We start from the raw sequence: 19,319 nt of genomic DNA, 5'->3' as shown, positions 1-19,319 counted from the left end.
GAAACTCGCGAGAGGTCTTTGGCTCCGCCTTGGAAAAAGAGAAGAGATACTGACCAAGAACCCACTTCCGGCCTGGGACTAAAGGCTAACACCTTTTAGCAGGCGGGACAAAGAAAGAGGCGGGAGGAAGGCGGACCTTTGGGGGAGAGGGTAGAGCGCCCTGCTAGGGTGAGAGAGAAGCTGCGGAAGGCGACCTGGTCCCAACTCGTCATCTCGCCCCCCTCCGGAGAACTCGAGAATTCCAGGCCGCTTCTCCGCAGGGCCTGGCCTGCCTCCTTCCCAGAGCCCCTTGCAGACCTCTGATGGCGGGGAGCTCACTACCGAAGGAGGCAGCCTATTCCTGTTGGACATGGCTGTCATTCAGAGATCCTTAACCATTTTTTTTTTTTTTTTTTTTTTTTTTGCGCCACGGTCCATTAATAAAATCATGATTTTCAAAAGCCTAACTTATATACGGGATCACAAAAGACACCAATTACATTGAAAAATCATAGGCCCGATAGAGCTCAGGATCTGAAAACCTGAGTTCAGATGCAATGTCAAAAACTTGCTTGCGGTGTGACCCTGGAGAAGTCCCTTACTCTCTGCCTGCCTAACTTTCCTCATCTGTAAAATGGGAGTTAATAGCCCCTTCCGGCAGGGTTATGGAGGAGAAAAGTGTGGTAAGTGGATGAGGGTTTAGTTTCTACAGTGACCGAGCAAACCGGGAGCGGCTAGGTGGCGCAGGGGGCAGAACGCCGGCTCTGGAGCCAGGAGGTCGTGGGATCAAATCTGACCTCGGACACTTAGCGCTTCCTAGCTGTGTGAACCCTGGGCGAGTCCCTTACCCCCAAGCCTAGCTAAAATAAAATAAAATTAAATTAAATTGAAGCCCAAGAAATGGAGGGCTTCCTAGGATAGGAAATTAGGAAACAAAATAAATTAGGAAACAAAATAAGGAAAAGGTGTGGGGATATTTACAATAAGAAATACACAATACAATAAGAAATACACAATACAATAAGAAATACACAATACAATAAGAAATCTTACAGTAAGAAAACACGTAGTGAGGAGCTTAGGAAAAGAACATTTCACAATATGATTAAGAATTAGTATTAAAAACATTCTATTCTAGTCTATTACCCTGACAGGTAATTACACCATTTCCCCACTAACCCACTTCCTGCGTTGCAGAGGTATGAGAAATGGATGTTATGAAAATGGAGTTATGAAAATTAAATTGGAAAAATGAAAATTAAAACCCACAAGGACATGAAGGAATAATCAGGAGGGGGAGGTTTTAGATTTGAATTCTGAACTTTGCCTCCATAAGAATATAAGCTCCATGGAGCCGGGATCTGGCGTTTGTAATCAGGGGTGATGGTCTGAGATTTGAAAAAGATTCTTACGATACGTTTAGCCTACCAGTCAATGGTGTAGTCCCACCTCAAGGCATATTCCTTTTGATAGCGTCTTCTTTCTGGTTAATTGTGAATTACACTAGAAAACTTGTTTTGTTTTTTTCTCTTGTTAATTGTAAAACCTTTTTCCTCGCTAACTCTTATGTTAATTCACATAATGAACAGCAAAACTGTGTAACCTGTGATAAATGTCTTGTCGTGATGGCTCCGTGTCACAAGTTTTTATATATTCTTTTTATAATCAATTTCTCTCCCAAACCTAATTCTATTTATTACTCCTGGTGTCTATTTTACCTCTTCACTACCTATATTTTTAAAGAATGAATTTAAGAATGATTTAAGAATTCTACAAAATCTAATGTCAGGAAGTTTTTTTCCTAACAGACATAAGGCTATTCAGTAAGTTTATGACAGTGTTTCCTGAAAATGTTAAAAAAAAAAAAAAAAAAAAAATTCACATTCATGCATGATTTAAGATTTTTAAAAAAGCTTTCCATACAACTACTCTGGGGGGGGGGGGGGGGGGGAAGGGGTAGTCTGACACTAGTCCTGGAATCAGGAAAACCCGAGTTCAAATTCAGCTTTAGCCACTTAACTAGTTTTGTGACACTTGGAAAGTCATTTGACCTGTTTGCCTCAATTTCCTGAGCTGTAACATGGGGATAATAAGGTTGTTGTAAGATCTAAATGAGATATTTTTAAAACACTGGATACACGTTGAGCTCCATATAAATGTTAGCTATTGTTGTTTGTCCTTTATTCTCCAAGATAACCATGGCATCAGGGAGATGATGCCAAAAAAATAAGCTGAATAAATAAATCTAGGAGGGGAAGACCCTCAATTTTTCTTGCCAAAACAAAAATGATTGTTATTTACATTCACTCTGAGTCAATCAGGACTCTTTGGGGCTTGGCTTAGGACCTATTGTTGGCCAATCAATGAAAATCACATTTGTTTTGGGTAAGAAAACTGGAAAACTAGGAGGGTTTAACTTATGAAGGACCTTGAATCCCAAATGGAGGATTTTTATTTGATCCCAGAGGTAGTGGAAAGGCACTTGAGTTTATTATGAGTGTGTGTGTGTATGGGGGGGGGGAGGGGTAATGTATGCTTTTAATTTTAGGAAAATCACTTTAAAATTAAGAGGTTCTAGATATAAATCTCACCCCTTGGAGACAAGTTGATAAGTTATTAAACTTTCACAGGCCTTGGTTTCCTCACCTGTAAAAGGAGAGGGTTGGATTCAATAGCCTCTGGGGTTTCTCCCAGCTCTCAATTTATGATGTAATGATCCTTGTTAATTTTCCTCATAAACTTCCTATTATCTGTAAATCTGATAAGCAGCAATCCCTTCAACATTCATCCAAGTAATTGTTAACATAAGGACAAGCCAAATAAGAAGTGTAGATGAAAAATTAAAAGCGCTACCTTGAAAAGTTTGTCCCACATTCTTTCTGAGCAAGCTTGTATGTCCACTTCCTTTCCTGTCTCTCTCTTTAACTCTGCCTCTGGCTGCCAGCCTCATCATTCAACTGAAACTGCTCTCTCCAAAGTTACCATGATCCCATAAATGACAAATCTAATGGCCGGCTTTCTCTCAATATTCATCACTCTATGTCTCTGCAACCTAGATCACTCTCTTTTCTTCAATTGTTTCTTCTGTTTAGGTTTTCAAGACTGCTAATTTTGGACTCCTCTCACCTGTCTTATGGAATAGTCTCCTTGGTCTCCTTTGTTGGATCTTCATCCAGATCCTGCCTACTAACTATTGGTGTTTTCCAAGCCTCTATTCCAGACCCTTTTCTCTTCTTCTATTATTCTTCTCCTAGTGTTCTCATCGTATTCAACGATAATTTTTAGATGATTCTCAAATTTATATATATCCGATTCTAACCTCCCATCTCACTTTTCCAACTATTGATTAGATATCTCAGAATGAATGTCCCATACTTTTAGTTCAAAATATGAGAACCTACTTATTTTTCCTTCCTCTTCTAACTTCTCTAACACTGTCCTCCATCACTCAGGCTTGCAATTTGTCATCACACTCTGACCACCATCACCACCCCCACACAAAAAATATGATAAACTTACTATGTGCCAAATGCTGAAGATACGAATTTTAAAAATCCTTGCTCACAATCAAATGAGGAAGACAACATGTAAAAGGAAGCTGAAAAGATGAGGGGAAGTGCCAGAGGGTAGTTGGGATAAGTCATGATGAAGATAATGGAGTTAAAACCTAGCAGAATAGTTGATGGCAAATGAAGAGATGGCTGCATATTTTGATCTCTCTGTAAAGAACTTGTCCTGAGGGAAGTTTTTCTGGGAGTTTTGTTTGTTTTTTGGTCTATCCTCCAACCCTCCAATCAGTCAAAAGAAACAGGCTAATATGGCATTTTAGCAAAGCTGAAACAATCTCCATGATTACAAATTTCCTGGCAAGTTTATCCTGAGTATGAAGTTGTAACCAAGCAAAATAGCTGTTAAAAAAATGTAATCTATTGCAAGGTCCTGTTGATTATTCTTTAGTAGTATCTTTTTATAGGTTGTCTTCTCTCTTCTGATACTGCATTGATGCTGTCCCTTATAACTTCATGCCTGGACTATTGCAGCAGCCTACTGATTAGTCTTCTGTCCACAAATCTCTTCTCACTCCAGTCTATCCTCTGGTTGGCTACCAGAGCAATCTTTCTAAAGCATAGGTTTGTGTCACCCCTCACCCCAACTACTTAAAATATATTCCAGTGGATTCCTATTGGCTTTAGGATCAACTATGAAATCCTGTTGGGCATTTAAAATCCTACATAACCTGGACCTTTCCTACTTTTCTTCCTTTACCTTATACCCCTCCATTTTTTCAAACTTCAGCTAAAATCCTCCCTTTAAGAAACCTTTCCTGATTTACCTTAATGCAAGTACCTTCCCTTTACACTGTACATATCAGATTTGTGCATTATTGTTTATTGCAGTGGTTCTCAAAGTATGGTCTGGAGAATCCTGAGGATCTCTGAAACCCTTTTAGAGGGTCTACAAATTCAAAAATAGTTTTTATTTCTAATATGGTAAATGTCTACAAATATAACCCAGATAAACAAAAACACTTTGGCGAGATCCTCAATACTTTTTAATAGGGTAAAGATACTAAAAAGAAAAGTTTGAGAACCACTGGCATATTGCCTCCCTTATCAAAATGTGAGCTCTTTCACACAGGGATTTTTTCATTTCTCTGAACCTTTACCATAATGCCTGGCATATTTTAAGTGCTTAATAAAATGCTTGTTGACTGGCCTGTTAATGACTAAGTTCACCCCCTACCTCTCTAGCACATTCGTTTTCTTCCCAGAACTCAGCAGTAGCTATCCCATTATGAGGCTTGCCAGGAGCACCTTGAGATATGAGGAAATCATATGGTGTAGTATTCTATAGATATTGAAAGATTAATTTACGAAGATGCTATTTACTAATATTGCCCATAATGATGCTTCAGCCAGAGTGGTCAGGATTTTTGTGAAGCCTCTGGAAAAGCAGAATCTGGGAGAAATACATGCCGCAAGGACTGCACATCACTCATGTCAGGAAAACAGGATAGTTAAGAGTTCAAATAGGAAAAAACACTTGTGTATCGTATTTGATGTGTTGTCAGAAATGTGATGTGGCTGCCTAAGACTAATGATCATGGATAGAATTTAGCTAATAATAATAGTTAGCATTTTTGTAGTGCTTTCTAAGTGTCAGACGCCGCACTATCCATCGTGCCGCTAGCTAGGTTTAAGACCAGAATGAAGATGATTCTTCAATGGAACTCAACCCTGGTGGTCAGACCACATCTATGGCATTGTGGTCAGTTCTTGGGGCCGTGCTTTACAAAAGCAATTGCCAAAAGAGCAAATTCAGAGGGAAATGGGCTTCTCTGCAGCTCTGGCTAAGATGCTGACAATTTTACATTACAAGGAGTCACATTCTGGCTTAATATAAGGAAAACCTTCCCAATAATCAGACTTGAATAAAAGGGGCTGCTTTGGGTGGTAATAAACCTCTTGTCACTACAAGTCAGGGACCCAGCAGATGAGGCTTCCTGCTCATGGATAGGCTGAATTAGAAGACTTGACCTTTGCAGCTTTAGGATCCTTTCAATCCCTCACAGTGAGGAGTGGTCTTTTTTATTTTTATCTTCCCTGGTGAAGTTAGCATGTGCTAGGTACACAGAGGGTCCTCAACACATGCACAATTTTTATCTCTGTTCGGACCTGTACTTTCAGAAATGCTAGCAGAACAGCACACCAACTGCCTCCACTACTGCCCATCAGAAACTAGGGTGTAACTCAGACAGAGTGCTCCCTGGGAGCGCTGGAGGTTGAACTGATTCACTAAAGGTATGGGTCAGAGACAGTTCCAAAATGCAGCTCTTCCAGCTCTACCCACTGTACTAAACTGCTTCTTTTTCTACACTAGATGCCAGATTTTAATGCTTTAACAAGCAGCCTGTAATGGGCAAAGGGCAAGAATGAGCACTTTCCAGGGTCTCTTGAGAAAATGTTGGCCTAAAGATTAGGTGGTTTGGTCGAGGAGACAGTGTATGGCAAAGCTGAGGTCAGCATCCAGGTCTGCTGAATCTCAGATCCAACCTCCTTACTCTGCTCCATCCCCTGCTTGGAACTGACCCTGGATTGCACTTTCCCCATCTCCAGGAGCCCTTTTTCCTCCCTCTACTGACCCTCCATCCGATCCCCCAGAAGAATGGCAGGCTTACGATCCGTGCAGGTACGTTGTTTATTCATCATCCCATGAACAATACACGGGACACCCCCTTGTGAATGAGAGAAAAGGGGGAGGAAAAGGACACCATTGGTTTGTCAGGGAGAAGGACAAGCCCCCTCATCCCTCAGGATAGACCCCGAACCCACAGAAGTGGATAAAATGATGGGGCCAAAGGCATCCCAAGTCTGCCACACAGAAGCCTGGAGAGGGAATGGGTTCTTGAGGGAGGGGGAGGTGTTGGTCCCAAATAGATGTGTGCATTGGGGGATAGGGGAAGGGAACAGGAACTTCAATGGCTGAAATTCTTTGGGAGGGGGGTGGAGGACAAAGGGAGTCTGATCCCTGCCAAGTCTTTCACCAAGGAGGAAGCATCAGGTATACCCTCTTCCCATCTCCTCTAGGGACACGCCCACCCACCTCCGCCTTACTTCATCACTCTCTTAGCCAATTCCAGCAGCATAACCCTATATCCCCCATCCCCATTCCCAAGTCCCTTTCAGAGTTGGGGAGCAGCAAATTGTGGCCCTGGGCTGGGACAGGATGTGAACTTCCTTTGCCCTTGAACTCCTGGGTAATATTTGGGGAATGCTTCCCAGGCTACAGGAAGAAGGGGCCCAGCAGGTAGACAATGGGGCCCAGGTCAGGGTGGGGCTGAACGATATTTGTGGAAGGTACTCTCCAGAAAGGCAGCCAGTTTTTCACAATCATCCTGGGGGAAATGGGATGAGGGACAGCCATGGGGAAAAAGATAGGGAAAGGAGACGTTTTCATCTCCTCCCCCTAAAGCCCATTCCTTCCCATGGTCCTTTCCCACCCCCAGCCCCTCCTATTCTGGGGCCTGTGCAGGCTCCTTCATACCCTTCCCCCCTCACCTCATGAATGAAGCCATAATGAACCAGCTCTGTAGCTAGATCCTTGGAACTGTCAGCTGGAGGGAGCAGAAAACAGAGTAAGGCTCCTTCCCACCCTGCCAAATTCCCCCTGGAGCCACTTCCCAGGGCATACCAGATAGAAAGAGGGGGAGGGAGAGAGAAAGTGCCAGCCCTGAGCCAGGGAGCTCAGAGGCTAAGCGGAGATTGGGCAGGAGCAGAGCCAAGGAGCCCACCGCCAAGCGGGGCTGGGAGGAAGGGAGAAGGACGAGGGTAAGAAGAGGAGGAGAACTGTGGGTGAGAGAGAGGCAGGGGCAAGCAAAGGGGCAGAGCCGGGCATGAGAAGGGCAGGGGCAAAGTGCCTACTTGGCAGGAGATCATAGCTCAGTTGTCGGTGTAACTTGTCTTCCAGGACCAGGAGCAGAGTGAGCTAAAGAAAGGGACAAAGAGTCAGGCCAGGGATTGCAGAGCAGGGGCTGGTCTTGTGAGGGCTGGGAAGCCCTGGGTGAGTCTATGGGGGAGGGGGATGCCCCCCTGGACCCCACTTACGTGCCACTGAGCTCTATCCTCATTCATCTCCATGTTGCACTGCATTTGCACAACCTGAGGGGGAGGGAAGTGGAAAAGTCACTGTCACCCCCACCCCTGGTGCTCCCCTTCCCCGCCCAGTGGATTTCCCTTCACTAGAGGTCCTCAGACAGGATGGGGGAGTCTTTATCAGTTAAAGGGAGTTGAAAGGACTTTGCAAACTCTAATTCCAACTCCGAGGACTCTGGGCAGCAGGATGGCGCTACCGAGCACCAGCCTGAAGTCCCGCTCCTCTTCCCAGCCCGACCATGGACAAGTCTCCCCCTTTGTCTCAGTTTCCTCACTGGTAAGCCACTCCAGTATCCTTGCCAAGAAAACCCCAAATGGGGTCACAAAGGGTCGAACTCGAGTAAAAAATGGCCAAACCAGGATTCTGGTAAGGGGAGCAGATGCTGATATGATCAAGGGGCTTTCCTAGGGGGAAGCTGGCCTGGATGCCTCAGGGGTCCCCTCCAGTCCGAGGCTCTGGGATCCTCCCACGCTCACCTTCCTGGTCTCCACATCAAAAGGCTCTGGGGTGGGGGTCTTGGCTTTTCGGGCATCCTCGGGAGGAGGGGCCAGGACTCGGGGAAGTCCCAGGGGCCGGGAGGCAGCAAAGTTCATGAGTGGGTAGATCCCATTCCTGGGGAGGCAGGGAAAGATCAAACTATGGCGGTGAATTCACTAACTTCTCTCCCCTCTTATGTCTTCTCCCACTCCACCCTGCTTATCCAAAGAACCTGCTAGTTCCCTCCTTACCTGACATCTTCCAGGAACTTGTCCAGCTCTAAGAATGAGACCTCAGAGTACCTAGTGGAAGGGAGAGACAGGTAGGAGAAGGACATATGCTCAAAGAAAGATAAAGTATCCTCAGAAGCAAGAACAGACCTCAACTTCCCCCTCTCCCTTCTGAGTAATCAGGACCTGGGGCTCAGGAAAAAAAAAAGAGAGAAAGAGATGGAAACAAATGGGAAAAATACTCACCGCCACTGAACTCTTGGCCGGCCAGTCCGATGAATCTCAGCCATTACCATATTGAGATCAATCACTTTAGTCTTTTCCTCTACCACATTTTCTGGCATCAGATCTGAAGAGGCTTTATACAGTTACTCACACAGGTCATCAGTACTCCCTGCCAACTCACGAGTGCCAACCAAATACCCTCCCTACCTTCAATCACTCTTTCACTTAAGTGGTAGGGACCAAAATCTACCCCTAGGCCCCACTCATTCTTACGAGTGTGGACTCCTCTTCCCCCCCCATATCCATCCGCTCCAAATATTCACATACACCCCCCTACCCACCTACAACGGAAGCCTTCCATCCCTGGATCATTCCCCAAAGCAGTTCTCCATGCTCAGGGTCACTCACATTGGTGCTGGATGAAACAATGAGCTGCCAAGAGCTTCAGTGAGTGAACTTCAAAGAGCACTCGGTGGAAGAGAAGGTTGTGAGCAGAAGGTCGGCAGGCTGGGTCCAAGACAAGGCACGACAGGATGAACTCCTGTGAGGACAGAGGAATGAAGGCTGAATAGTGAGACACTAGGAAAGCTTTAACGGATTGGGAAGGCAAAGAGGATGAAAAAGAAAAATCTGGATTCCTGAGACAGAAGTGAAATTTGTTTTCCCCAAAGACCCAATGTTGGCATTTATGAGCACTTGCTTTTCCTTTCTGAGTATGTGTTCATAAATAAAAGGTTGGAGGGACTGAGATCAGACCAAGTCCAGGCGCAGTCAGGCAGCTACAGAGAGACTGGGATATTCCTACACCCTCTCTCAGAAGGAGAATTTAGGGCCCTCAGAGAATAGACCAAGCTCTCTTCACTATTTCATGAATCTAACAGGTAACATAGTAAACAATTTGGAGCCAGTCAGGAAGACAGTTTAAATTTTGCCTCTGACACTTTCTGTGTGACCCTGGGCCAGTTACTTAATTTTAAATTTAGCCTCTTTCCTCATCTGCAAAATTGAAATAAAAATATCTAACTCATATGCCTATGGTGAGAGTCAAACAAAAATAATGTATGTAAAGTGCTTTGCAAACCTTAAAGCATTATTTTTTTTTAATAGCCTTTTATTTACAGGTTATATGCATGGGTAACTTTACAGCATTAACAATTGCCAAACCTCTTGTTCCAATTTTTCACCTCTTACCCCCCCCCCCTCCCCCAGATGGCAGGATGACCAGTAGATGTTAAGTACATTAAAATATAAATTAGATACACAATAAGTATACATGACCAAACCGTTATTTTGCTGTACAAAAAGAATCAGACTCTGAAATATTGTACAATTAGCTTGTGAAGGAAATAAAAAATGCAGGTGGGCATAAATATAGGGATTGGGAATTGAATGTAATAAACCTTAAGGCATTATATAGATGTTAGGTATTACTATTATTGTTAGAGATTTTGTAAGAACACTTGTTCTTCTGTAACTTTCCCCTCTATATATCACCGTAGCATATTGGAAAGAGCCTCCAATTTAGAGTCAGAGGCCCAGGTTTGAACAATCATATAAGCTAGGAAGAAGACAGGAGTGAAGGAGACATCATGGTTTGGGAGAAAGAATGGTAGAGCTGGAGACAGGAAGACCTTCTGGTGTTTCTCAACAATTCACTTTTGGCATTTATTATTAGTGTGGTCACAGACGAGTCTTTAATCCTGAGCTTTAGTCTTCTCATTTGTAAAATGAGACTAGCACCTCTAGTTACTACCTCACTCCCATTGTTGAAAAAATTATGTAAAAAGTTTTACAATCTCTCCAAGTGCTCTAGAAATCATCACTGTTTCTTGGAGCCTCAGTTTCCTCCCCTACAAAGTGATTTTACCCTTTATACTCCCTGCTTCAAAAGGATTAATATGTAGTAAAGGATTCCAGATGCCAACAGAGGTAACAGTGTTCAGATAGAAGGTGATCCAAGTACAATTAGGAAACCTGAGTGTAAATCCCAGAACTCACATTGTGGCCAAGTGCAAATTACTTCCCTCCCCAAAGCTGTTTTCCTTCTCTATAAAATAGCACTGATACCTGTCAAGTCTTTATGGGGCTGTTATGAGGACCGCCCTTGTTTTATAAAAGGGCTAGACAAATGGCAAAGGGAGGAAGCTCCAGCTTTAAGTCAATGCTCTTGGAGTTATTTCTTCTTGGCTCAAAGGTAAGCACTTCCTATTTCATTCATTAGATAATTCTAGGGATATTTGCACAAAAAGCATTCACTTCTAGATCAATAAAGACACAATGGGAAGAGGGCAAAAAGCTAGGAACAAAGCAGACACTCACCAACTGGGGAATAGCTCATGGCTGAGGAATGGTATAGAATATTACAGGACTTCAATACTACTACTAATAATAATAATAACCTGCATTTATAGAGTACTTGAAAGTTTGCAAAGTGCTTTATCTATGCTATCTCATTTGATTTTTGCAACAAGCCTGTGAAGTAGATTATTATTCCTATTTCAAAGATGAAGAGTTATAAAGTTATAACTTTATAACTAAGAGGAGTTAAGGGATTGCCCAAATTCACAAGGAAGGAATCTAATCCTTCCTGATTCCAAGTCTAGTATCAATCTATGTGATCTAGTCACTTGCAAGAAATGAATATAATGAATATAGAGAAGTAGAAGAAGACCTGTATTAATGGATGCAAGTAAGCAGCATCATGAAACAATATACATAACAACTAAATGGAAAGGACAAAATAATCAAAAATGGAATGCCAAAAAATTAGAATGACCTTCTTTGAAAAGGTGGGGGAACCAAAGATATTAAATGCAGTGGATGTCAGACTTTTCTATATGTTGGTTAGTGTTGTAGAACTTATTTTTCTTTCCACTTTTTTTTTAAACTTTATCCTAAGAAGTAGTTCTCTGGGAATGAGTGGGGAAGAAACTAGAAAGTGTAACTAAAAAAAAAAATCAAAATTTATATTTAAAAACAAAAAGAAGACATGGAAATGAGGAAAAGAGATGCCAAAACTGTAGAGAGACCTACACATTCTCACAGCCCCTACATGAGATCCCAACCAAAAAAAAGATGATGCCAAAGAGAAAAAAGGACTCAAACAGTCACAAAACCATGATGGGGAGGGGCAAACTCTCGGGCCTTGCTATTTCTGGGTCTTTATAAAGCAAGGATAAAACTTTATAAAACATCCTTAACCAAGTACCTCATTATTTCCTTTTGGACAAGACAGACAAATAGAGACAGAATATCATAAATAAGATTAGGTAGATTGGGTGACCAATCACTAATAGACCAATGTTTCCCTTCCTTAAAGGGAAACATCCCTCCTGCCCTCCCTCCTTCTCCTCTCTCTTTCTCTCTCTCTCACATACATACACAAAACACACACACACACAAACACACACCATATCCAATAAAGTGATAAATCTTATCAAATCTACCCCCCTTCTCTCTTCTCAGAAGGCTATACCATCTAAATCAGACTTTCATTGATTCTCATTTGGACTACTACAATAGCCTCCCAAATGGTCTCCCATTTTCAAATGTTTTCCCTTTCTAATCCATCCTCTACATAACTGGCATATTGAAATTCTAAAAAGTACTAGTTGAACCATATCATTCTCCTGCTCAGTAAATCCAGTGGCTCCCTATTACATCTAGACTCAAGGATTAAGCTCCTCCATTTGACATTTAAAACCCTTCACATCCTGGCTCCAACTTCTCTTTCTGGGCTTCCAACCAAACTGTCATCCTTGCTGTTCTACCCAAGTGGCATTCTTTTCTGTTTCTGGATCTTTGAATTGCCTGTGCCTCCTGCCTGATAGCAGCCTCTTCTGCTAGTAACCAACAATATAAACTAATTTGTATGGTTTATGCGGGATTTGCTTATTCATTCACACAAATGTTGTCTCTTCCACTAGAACATAAGCTTTTTAAGGGCAGAGACAATTTCATTATTTGATTTTCACATTGCTACACTGGAACACAGTACTTGGCACTTAAGAAATGCTTATTGATTGACTGAACATCAATTTGTAGGAATGCCTTAGGGATTCATCGTGTACCCTCTAAAGGTTAACAATTTGATCAATAACTTAGATTTGCAGATGATGGAAAACCAATAGGGCCAGACAACACACTTGGGATTCAAAAAGCTTTTAAAAGAAAAAAGGAATCAAATGTAAAAAGATGAAATTTGATGGACATAAATTTAAAGTTGCACAGTTAGGTTAAAAAAATCAATTTAACAAGTATAAGGCAGGGAGAAGGTATGGTCAGACAGTAGAGTTCATCTGAAAAAGATCTCTGGGTTTTAAGCTCCTTAAGACTTGGGAATGTATCCTGTATTCATTCTTGTAGTCTTAGTGTTCAGCTCCAGTCTTGTAACATAAAAGGTGCTTACTAAGTCACTGCTCCAGGAATGATAGCAGTGTAACAAGGTGGCAGTATAAAAAAGTTACTTGAGATAATGGGGTCATTGGTTCACATCTAGGAAAATAGAACTATAAATCTAAATCAAAGTAACCTAGAGGAAAAAGGCACTGGACTAAGGAGTAGGAAGCCTGGTTTCAAACACCTGGTATTGATATTTAATAGCTGTGGGACCACACCAAAAAATAAAGGGAATAACATTTGCATTTCAGTCCTGATAAGATTGTTGTGAGGGGAATACTATGTAAATCCAAACATGCTACAGAAACAGTTATTAAGTGCGTAAAAACAAGGGAAGGGAGCATTCATCCCAACTTAACTGCTACAAAATGAAAAGAAAATGGGCCACAACGGAAGCCATGATTTTGCTCATGGATTCTGGGCAGATTTCATCGGGGTGGTTCCCCAGAACAAGAGCTGAAGACTGACCCCCCTGATAAATCAAAGCCAACTTTAAGAAACAGAAAAGGTCTTTTAAAGAGACAAGCAACAATTAGGGTGAGAGCAAGGCTTGACATTCTAGGGAAGGGAGTGTTTCTAACATGCATATTGATGGCCTGAGGGTGGAGGAATGAATTTCCTTCAATACCAGTAGGAAAAAGTGTTCTTTAGCATCTAGTCAGGCAAGGATTGAGAGAGAATGGCCATCGTGGGAAATACCTGGGTGATGATATTTATTCTTAAATAAGGATAGGCAAAGGACATCTAGGTGATGCAGTGGATAGAACATAGGCCCCAGATTCAGGAAGATCAGAGTTCAAATTAGGTCTCAGAGATTTACTGTGTGACCCTAAGTCATTTAATCCCAATTGCCTTGGCACCCAGTTCCACCCTCCCACCCCAATAAGGCCAGGCAATAGACAGAGTTGCCCTTGACCACTGAATAATCACACAGAGATCCAGGACAGTAACATCAAAAGACACGTAAGTGTACATATGATTATTTCAGCAAATAATAAATCATCTGAATATATGACCTGGGGGCTGGGTTGCTGGGTCAGACAGAAGAGTATGTTACAATGGAATCTCGGGAGCTGGGATGTGTGACCTTAAGAAAGCAACATAAATCTCTGGGTTTCTTTCTCTGAAAAATAAGAGGATTGGACCAGATGCCCTTTAAGGCTCCTTCCAGACCTTAATCTCTGATTTCTGACTACTATGACCTCCTTGTAGACATTCTTCAATGTTGGCAATCAGGAAGAAACTCCACAGGGAAAGAGAAAAGCAAAGTCGAGTTTGACACCAAATAAAATATATGGCTGGTGGAATGGGGAAAATGTCAAGGAGGAACTGAGAGGGGGCGTAGACTTACCCGCATATTAGGGTCACTCAGGGAATGACGGGCACGGGCAATGGCCTCTTCAGTCACTCGGGTGTCCCCATTGGACTGGATTTCTAGCACAGCCATCTGAAAAGGGAAGGACACCAAAGACAGAGGCTAAGTTGCTCTCCCTCAGTATAAGAAAGAAATGGGGGAAGCAGGGGCAAGAAGCAGGACAGGAAGTGGGATAGGAGGGTAGGTGAGGCAGTTTAAGAAGAGGTAGGAATGACCAAGGACTCTGCTTAGGGTGAGGAAGGAGGGTGGAGGATCCTAAGGAGGGACTGGAAAAGGCATGCTGGGTAGGAAAGTTAGGAGTGAGCAAGAAGGCCATGCTGGGAAGACCAGGGGGAGGGGGGCCAATACCTCCAGTGCACACATCCCGAAGGAAAAGATGTCCACAGCTGTCCCGTCAGCAACCTCTGAAATCGAGGAAGCAAGGGTGGGGGAGGTGGGGTGTATACCACAGGGTCAAAATTCAGGGAGGTCTCACAGAGTCAGGGATCAAGGGAGATGGTGCAGGTACTTAAAGGGTTAGGGGGATGAGAATAAGGGAGTGGATGTGGAGAACTGTAAGGAAAGAGGAAATCTGGAAGACAGCCCTAGGGGTCCCAGTGGTCACTCACGGCCGTACTCCGGGGGGAAAAAATGTAAGTTTCGCTGCTCCTCTCGCTCAATGCGTATGGGGCTGCGGAGATCATCTGGAATTGCTGGAGAGAGCAAATTGAGAGACTGAAGGTGGACCCAAAGGACTTTCCCCAACAAGTACTTGATCTACCCCCATCTACTCCCACCCACCCTTGTCTTAAACTCACCATTGGAGAATACCCTATGCCAAACTGAGGGAGAAAGAGAGAAAAACATGAATGGGTGGTGGGGAGGAGCAAGGCCAGCCAAAAGGGGCCTTTCCCTCTTCTCTTGCTCTCCCTCCACTTTTCTGGTCCCCCAGTCCAGCCTCACCAGAACCAATCTTGATTAAGCCATTGTGCTGGATGAAGATGGTGTCGCTGGTCAAGTTGCCATGAATGATGGGAGGGTTGCACGAGTGAAGAAAGCTGAGGGGACATAGATCCAGGCTCAGAGTCAGAAAAAGCCAGAGACTAGGGGATATGGTATTAAAAAGAATTGTATGTTTCAAGAGTAGGGTTTCAAATCTATGATTTCACTGGCGTATAGAACTCCTAGTGCAGAAACTTTATCAGTGCAGATTGGTAACTCATCTGTAACATTTTATTTCAGAGTTTTCTGGAGCACTAGAACTTCAAGTGACTAGCCCATAGTCACATGGCTTGTATTTGTCAGAGAAGAAATTAGATACTGGAAAAAATAAAAGAGTGAAGGGAGGAGATAGGGGACTAACAGCCAAAGGGGTGAATGGACTAGAGGGGTGAGCTGGGGATATGAAATGAGGTGAGGAAAACACAAAGTAGGAGGGGAGCCGAGTCACCTCACCTGAGAGCAGACAAAATCTGTGTACACCAACGTTTCCAGGCCTAGGGGCAGAAGGAAGAAGAGGGCTTCAGAGAAAATAAGCTCACTCCCCACCAGGTACCAAGCACCAGAGGATCTTAATTGACAAGTTAAAATCCTCTGAGCCCAGTTACTGCTAAATAGTATGTTCCTCAACACCAATAGCCCCCTCCCCCCATATCCTCCATACCCGGGCATTCATAGCCTTGTGATTTTTTTTGGTCTTCTTCAAAAACTGCTTGAGGCTGCCTGAAGAGACGTACTCAGTGATGAAGATCACCTAGATGGATAAGAAGGAGTTCAGCTCTACATAGTCTCCTCCCCAGGGGTCCCCTCACCGACCCTTGAAAGTGAGGAATGACCCACAGGAGGAGGTTAATGAAGACTGACCTACTCAGTGAGCAGGGACAGCAGGAGGAGTTTAGGTGGCAGGCTAGCCTTGCCCCTCCCCACCTAGTGGCTCAAAGACACGGGGAGAGGGAAGGGACAGGGTCCAGCCCAGAGTAGGTCAGAGGTAGGCTCTGCACTAGACAGGATGCTGGATTTACCCGGGCCTTGGATTCTGGTGTGTCCAGCCAGTACTTGTGCAGTTTGACAATGTTGGGATGGTCCACAAGCACCAGCTGTTCAAACATGGTCTGGATCTTCTCCTAAGGGATCAGAGGATGGAGGAAGAGTTGAAGCATAGACAGGAGGCAAAAGATAGAATCAGTGGATGCTGGGGGTGGGGTGGGGTGGGGTGAGAGGTCACCTCATGGGCCTTAAAGGCCTTTCTGTCCGTGAAGTGCAGCTCATTCCATACAACCTCCACACCCTCCTCAGTATCCATGGCTAGGAAAGTGCTCTGGATCCCTGGCATGTTGCCCTGGTTGACCTGGGGAGGGAACGGGATTATTCATGGTAACAGAAACCAGGACTGTACAAGGCAGGGGCCTGGCAGGTTAGGGGCTCAAGCTTAGCTCGGTGAGGTGTGGTTATGAAGGGGGCCAGGCAAGTCATGGATCAGGGCCAAGGGGAGGGGAATTGGACAAGCTGGGCAAAGACACAGGCCCATGCCAGCCCCACCCCCCCTTCCCTTCCCTGGCCCCCTTGGGTCACACAAAGGCTCCTCTCATCTCTAGCCTGGACTCAGAAGGAAAGGGGAGGGCAGAGGAGGGAACAGAGCTGTCGCCTGATCCAAAAGGGAAGGCTAAAATAACTGAGGGACAGGGGTCTATTTAGTCCCCTAAGATACTACCTAGCATCTTAAATATCTAAGAACTTGCCTTTCCACCCAGAATTGCTTCTATAGAGGTGGCTTCTGATGAAGTCCCATCTTCCCTTCAACCCACCCCCCAAAACTACAAGCTTCCCTTAGAGTCCAGGGACTTGGAAAACTGCAGAAGAGGAGGATTAATCAAATTAGGAATGCCCCACTCCCCCAGCCTGTGGCAGACACCCCCTCCCCCAACATAGTAGTGTGGCCCTTTGCATTAGTACACGCTACACAGGATGGGGGGGGGGGGGGGGAATGAAGCCTTCTACCTACTCCCTCTTTCCTCCCTTCACTAAGAGATGCCTGACCCCTTTCTCCCTTTGCTCTAAAGGGACTGAGGCAAAAAGTAGGGGCCTTTCTGAGATTCGTTATCCCACCCCACTACAGTACTGCACAATTCCTCCTTGTACTTGCTGAGAAAAGGTATCTGTCCCCGCTCTCCCCCAACTCTAATAGGAGAATGTGTCCGTCCGCTTCTGTCTGTCCCCTGTCTCCTCTTGGTCTAAAAGGAGTGAGGCAAAAAGTAGGGGCCCTACAGGGCTCCGTAAAGGGAGGTGGGGCAACGTCGGAGCTCATATGGGACTAAGGAATCAGGTCCTGGGCATTGAGCCAAAGCAGACAGAAGAGCCCCATCCACTGGAGCCCCTCAGAGCCCCATCCACTGGAGCCCCTCAGAGCCCCACCCTGCCTCCCCACAGAGGCAGACTTCTGCAGCCGGTCCCCTCCCAACAGATAACACTTCGAGCCCCCCCCGCCCCAAAAGCACAGCAAATAGCAGCTACTTTTTCTCCTATCCCTCGACCCCGCCCTCAGTGCCCCAACTCTCCCTGGTACCTACTGACCCCTATACATAAATCCGAAGACCCGGGAAAGCCCTGGAGCCTCCCACTCAGCCCCTTTAGTCTGACAATTTCCTTTTCGCCAGGGGACCTACGCTCCCCGCCCACGAACCCCTCGGGTCCCAGTATCTCCCCCTAACCCCGGCTCCCCTTCCTCAGCCTCAGGCTCACGTGGCCCCTGGGTCCTAGTGCTCCCTTCCCAGGGCTCCTCGTCCACAGCCCAGGCCCCACGAACCCCCAGGGTCCTGGGGACTTCACGAGGCCGCCCCTTCAGACAGCCCCCTCTCCAGGATCCGTTCCTAACGCTCGCGCCCAATCTGGGCCGAGTCCTTCTCTGTCCCAGGCCGTTCGGCCGCTCCCAGCCCCGGGGGCCCGGGCCCCACCTGCTCCCGGCGCTTCTGCCAGCGGCCGCACGGACTCTCTTCCAGGATCTCACTCTCGTCCTCGCTCTCGTCCTCCCGCTCCCGGCCCCGCCGCGCCGGCTCCGGGGCCGCCATGGCTGCGGCCGCCCGAGGAGCGGTGCGGGGCCGGGGGCCGGGACCCGGGCTAGCGCCGGCGCGGGCCAGGCCGGAGGTTCGGCGGACTCTGCTAGCTGACGGTCACGGCCACGGCCACGGCCACGGCCACGGACAGAGCCCCGCCCCTCCGGCTCCCGGAGCCCCTCTGGGCTCCGCTTGCAACGCTTTTCGGGTCGCAGCTGCAGCGGGGCCGAGGCGGGAGCCTGGGAGAGGCTGCGGAGCTCCGCCCTCCGGGTCCCGCCCCGCGGGGTCCGCCTCGGGCTGGCTGGAGCACCTCGTCCCGCCCCCGGAGCGGCCCGAGACCCCCTCCCATTGGCCATCCCCCAGCCCGCTGCCCCACCCTTGTGTCACACACACACACACACACACACACACACACACGCACACTTACACTCACACTCACACACACACTCATACACACTCACACACTTACACACACACTCACATACTCACACACTCACACACTTACACACACACACACACACACTCACACACTCCCCCTCCCCTCCGAGCCTTTCCACAAGCTTTCCCCATGTCTGCAACTTACTTCCCACCTTATCTCGACTTTTACTATTCTCTAAAGTTCAGCTCACGCGCCACCTCTTTTCCCTAATCTCCCCAAATGTATTGACATCCCCCCACCCTTATATTTATGTCAGATATATTTCGAGTTTACACGTCACCCCAGAAAAATAGAAACTACCTGAAAGCAGGGACGGTTTTAGTTATATCTTTTTTTCCAGTGTGGGTACCAAGGGCTTGGCATATAGTCAGTGATTAATACTTATTAATGGATTGATGAAAAAACTGAGGCACAAAGGGGCAAAGTGATTTGCCCGCGGACTTACAGCAATGTGTCAGGCAGAATTAGACTATGAATCCACATCTTCTGACTCCAAATTCAGTGCTCTTTCCAAT

The 19,319-nt window shown here is 45.6% G+C and overlaps 1 protein-coding gene across 2 annotated transcripts; it reads right to left on the bottom strand.

The window, feature by feature from the left end:
• Positions 1-6,158: 6,158 nt before the first annotated feature.
• Positions 6,159-18,654, bottom strand: NRBP2 (nuclear receptor binding protein 2). Of its 2 annotated transcripts, none has more exons than XM_031947430.1 (18): positions 18,267-18,654; positions 16,541-16,663; positions 16,338-16,439; positions 15,980-16,069; positions 15,772-15,812; positions 15,280-15,374; positions 15,135-15,158; positions 14,946-15,029; positions 14,686-14,741; positions 14,314-14,409; positions 8,973-9,105; positions 8,586-8,697; positions 8,361-8,411; positions 8,109-8,244; positions 7,584-7,637; positions 7,401-7,464; positions 7,038-7,093; positions 6,159-6,874 (listed from the first exon to the last, which is right to left on the bottom strand). In XM_031947430.1, exons 1-18 carry the CDS (start codon positions 18,378-18,380, stop codon positions 6,806-6,808), a joined length of 1,500 nt encoding a protein of 499 aa, XP_031803290.1. In that variant the 5' UTR covers positions 18,381-18,654; the 3' UTR covers positions 6,159-6,805. The 2 variants fall into 2 exon arrangements, with proteins under 2 accessions (XP_031803290.1, XP_031803291.1); XM_031947431.1 differs by having other exon boundaries at positions 8,586-8,688; positions 18,267-18,380.
• Positions 18,655-19,319: the final 665 nt, after the last annotated feature.

The sequence above is a fragment of the Sarcophilus harrisii genome, chromosome 1 (assembly GCF_902635505.1).
Source record: "Sarcophilus harrisii chromosome 1, mSarHar1.11, whole genome shotgun sequence".
NCBI lineage: Eukaryota > Metazoa > Chordata > Mammalia > Dasyuromorphia > Dasyuridae > Sarcophilus > Sarcophilus harrisii.
Note: the sequence above shows the minus strand (reverse complement) of the source record. Positions and strands in the feature narration are given on the sequence as shown.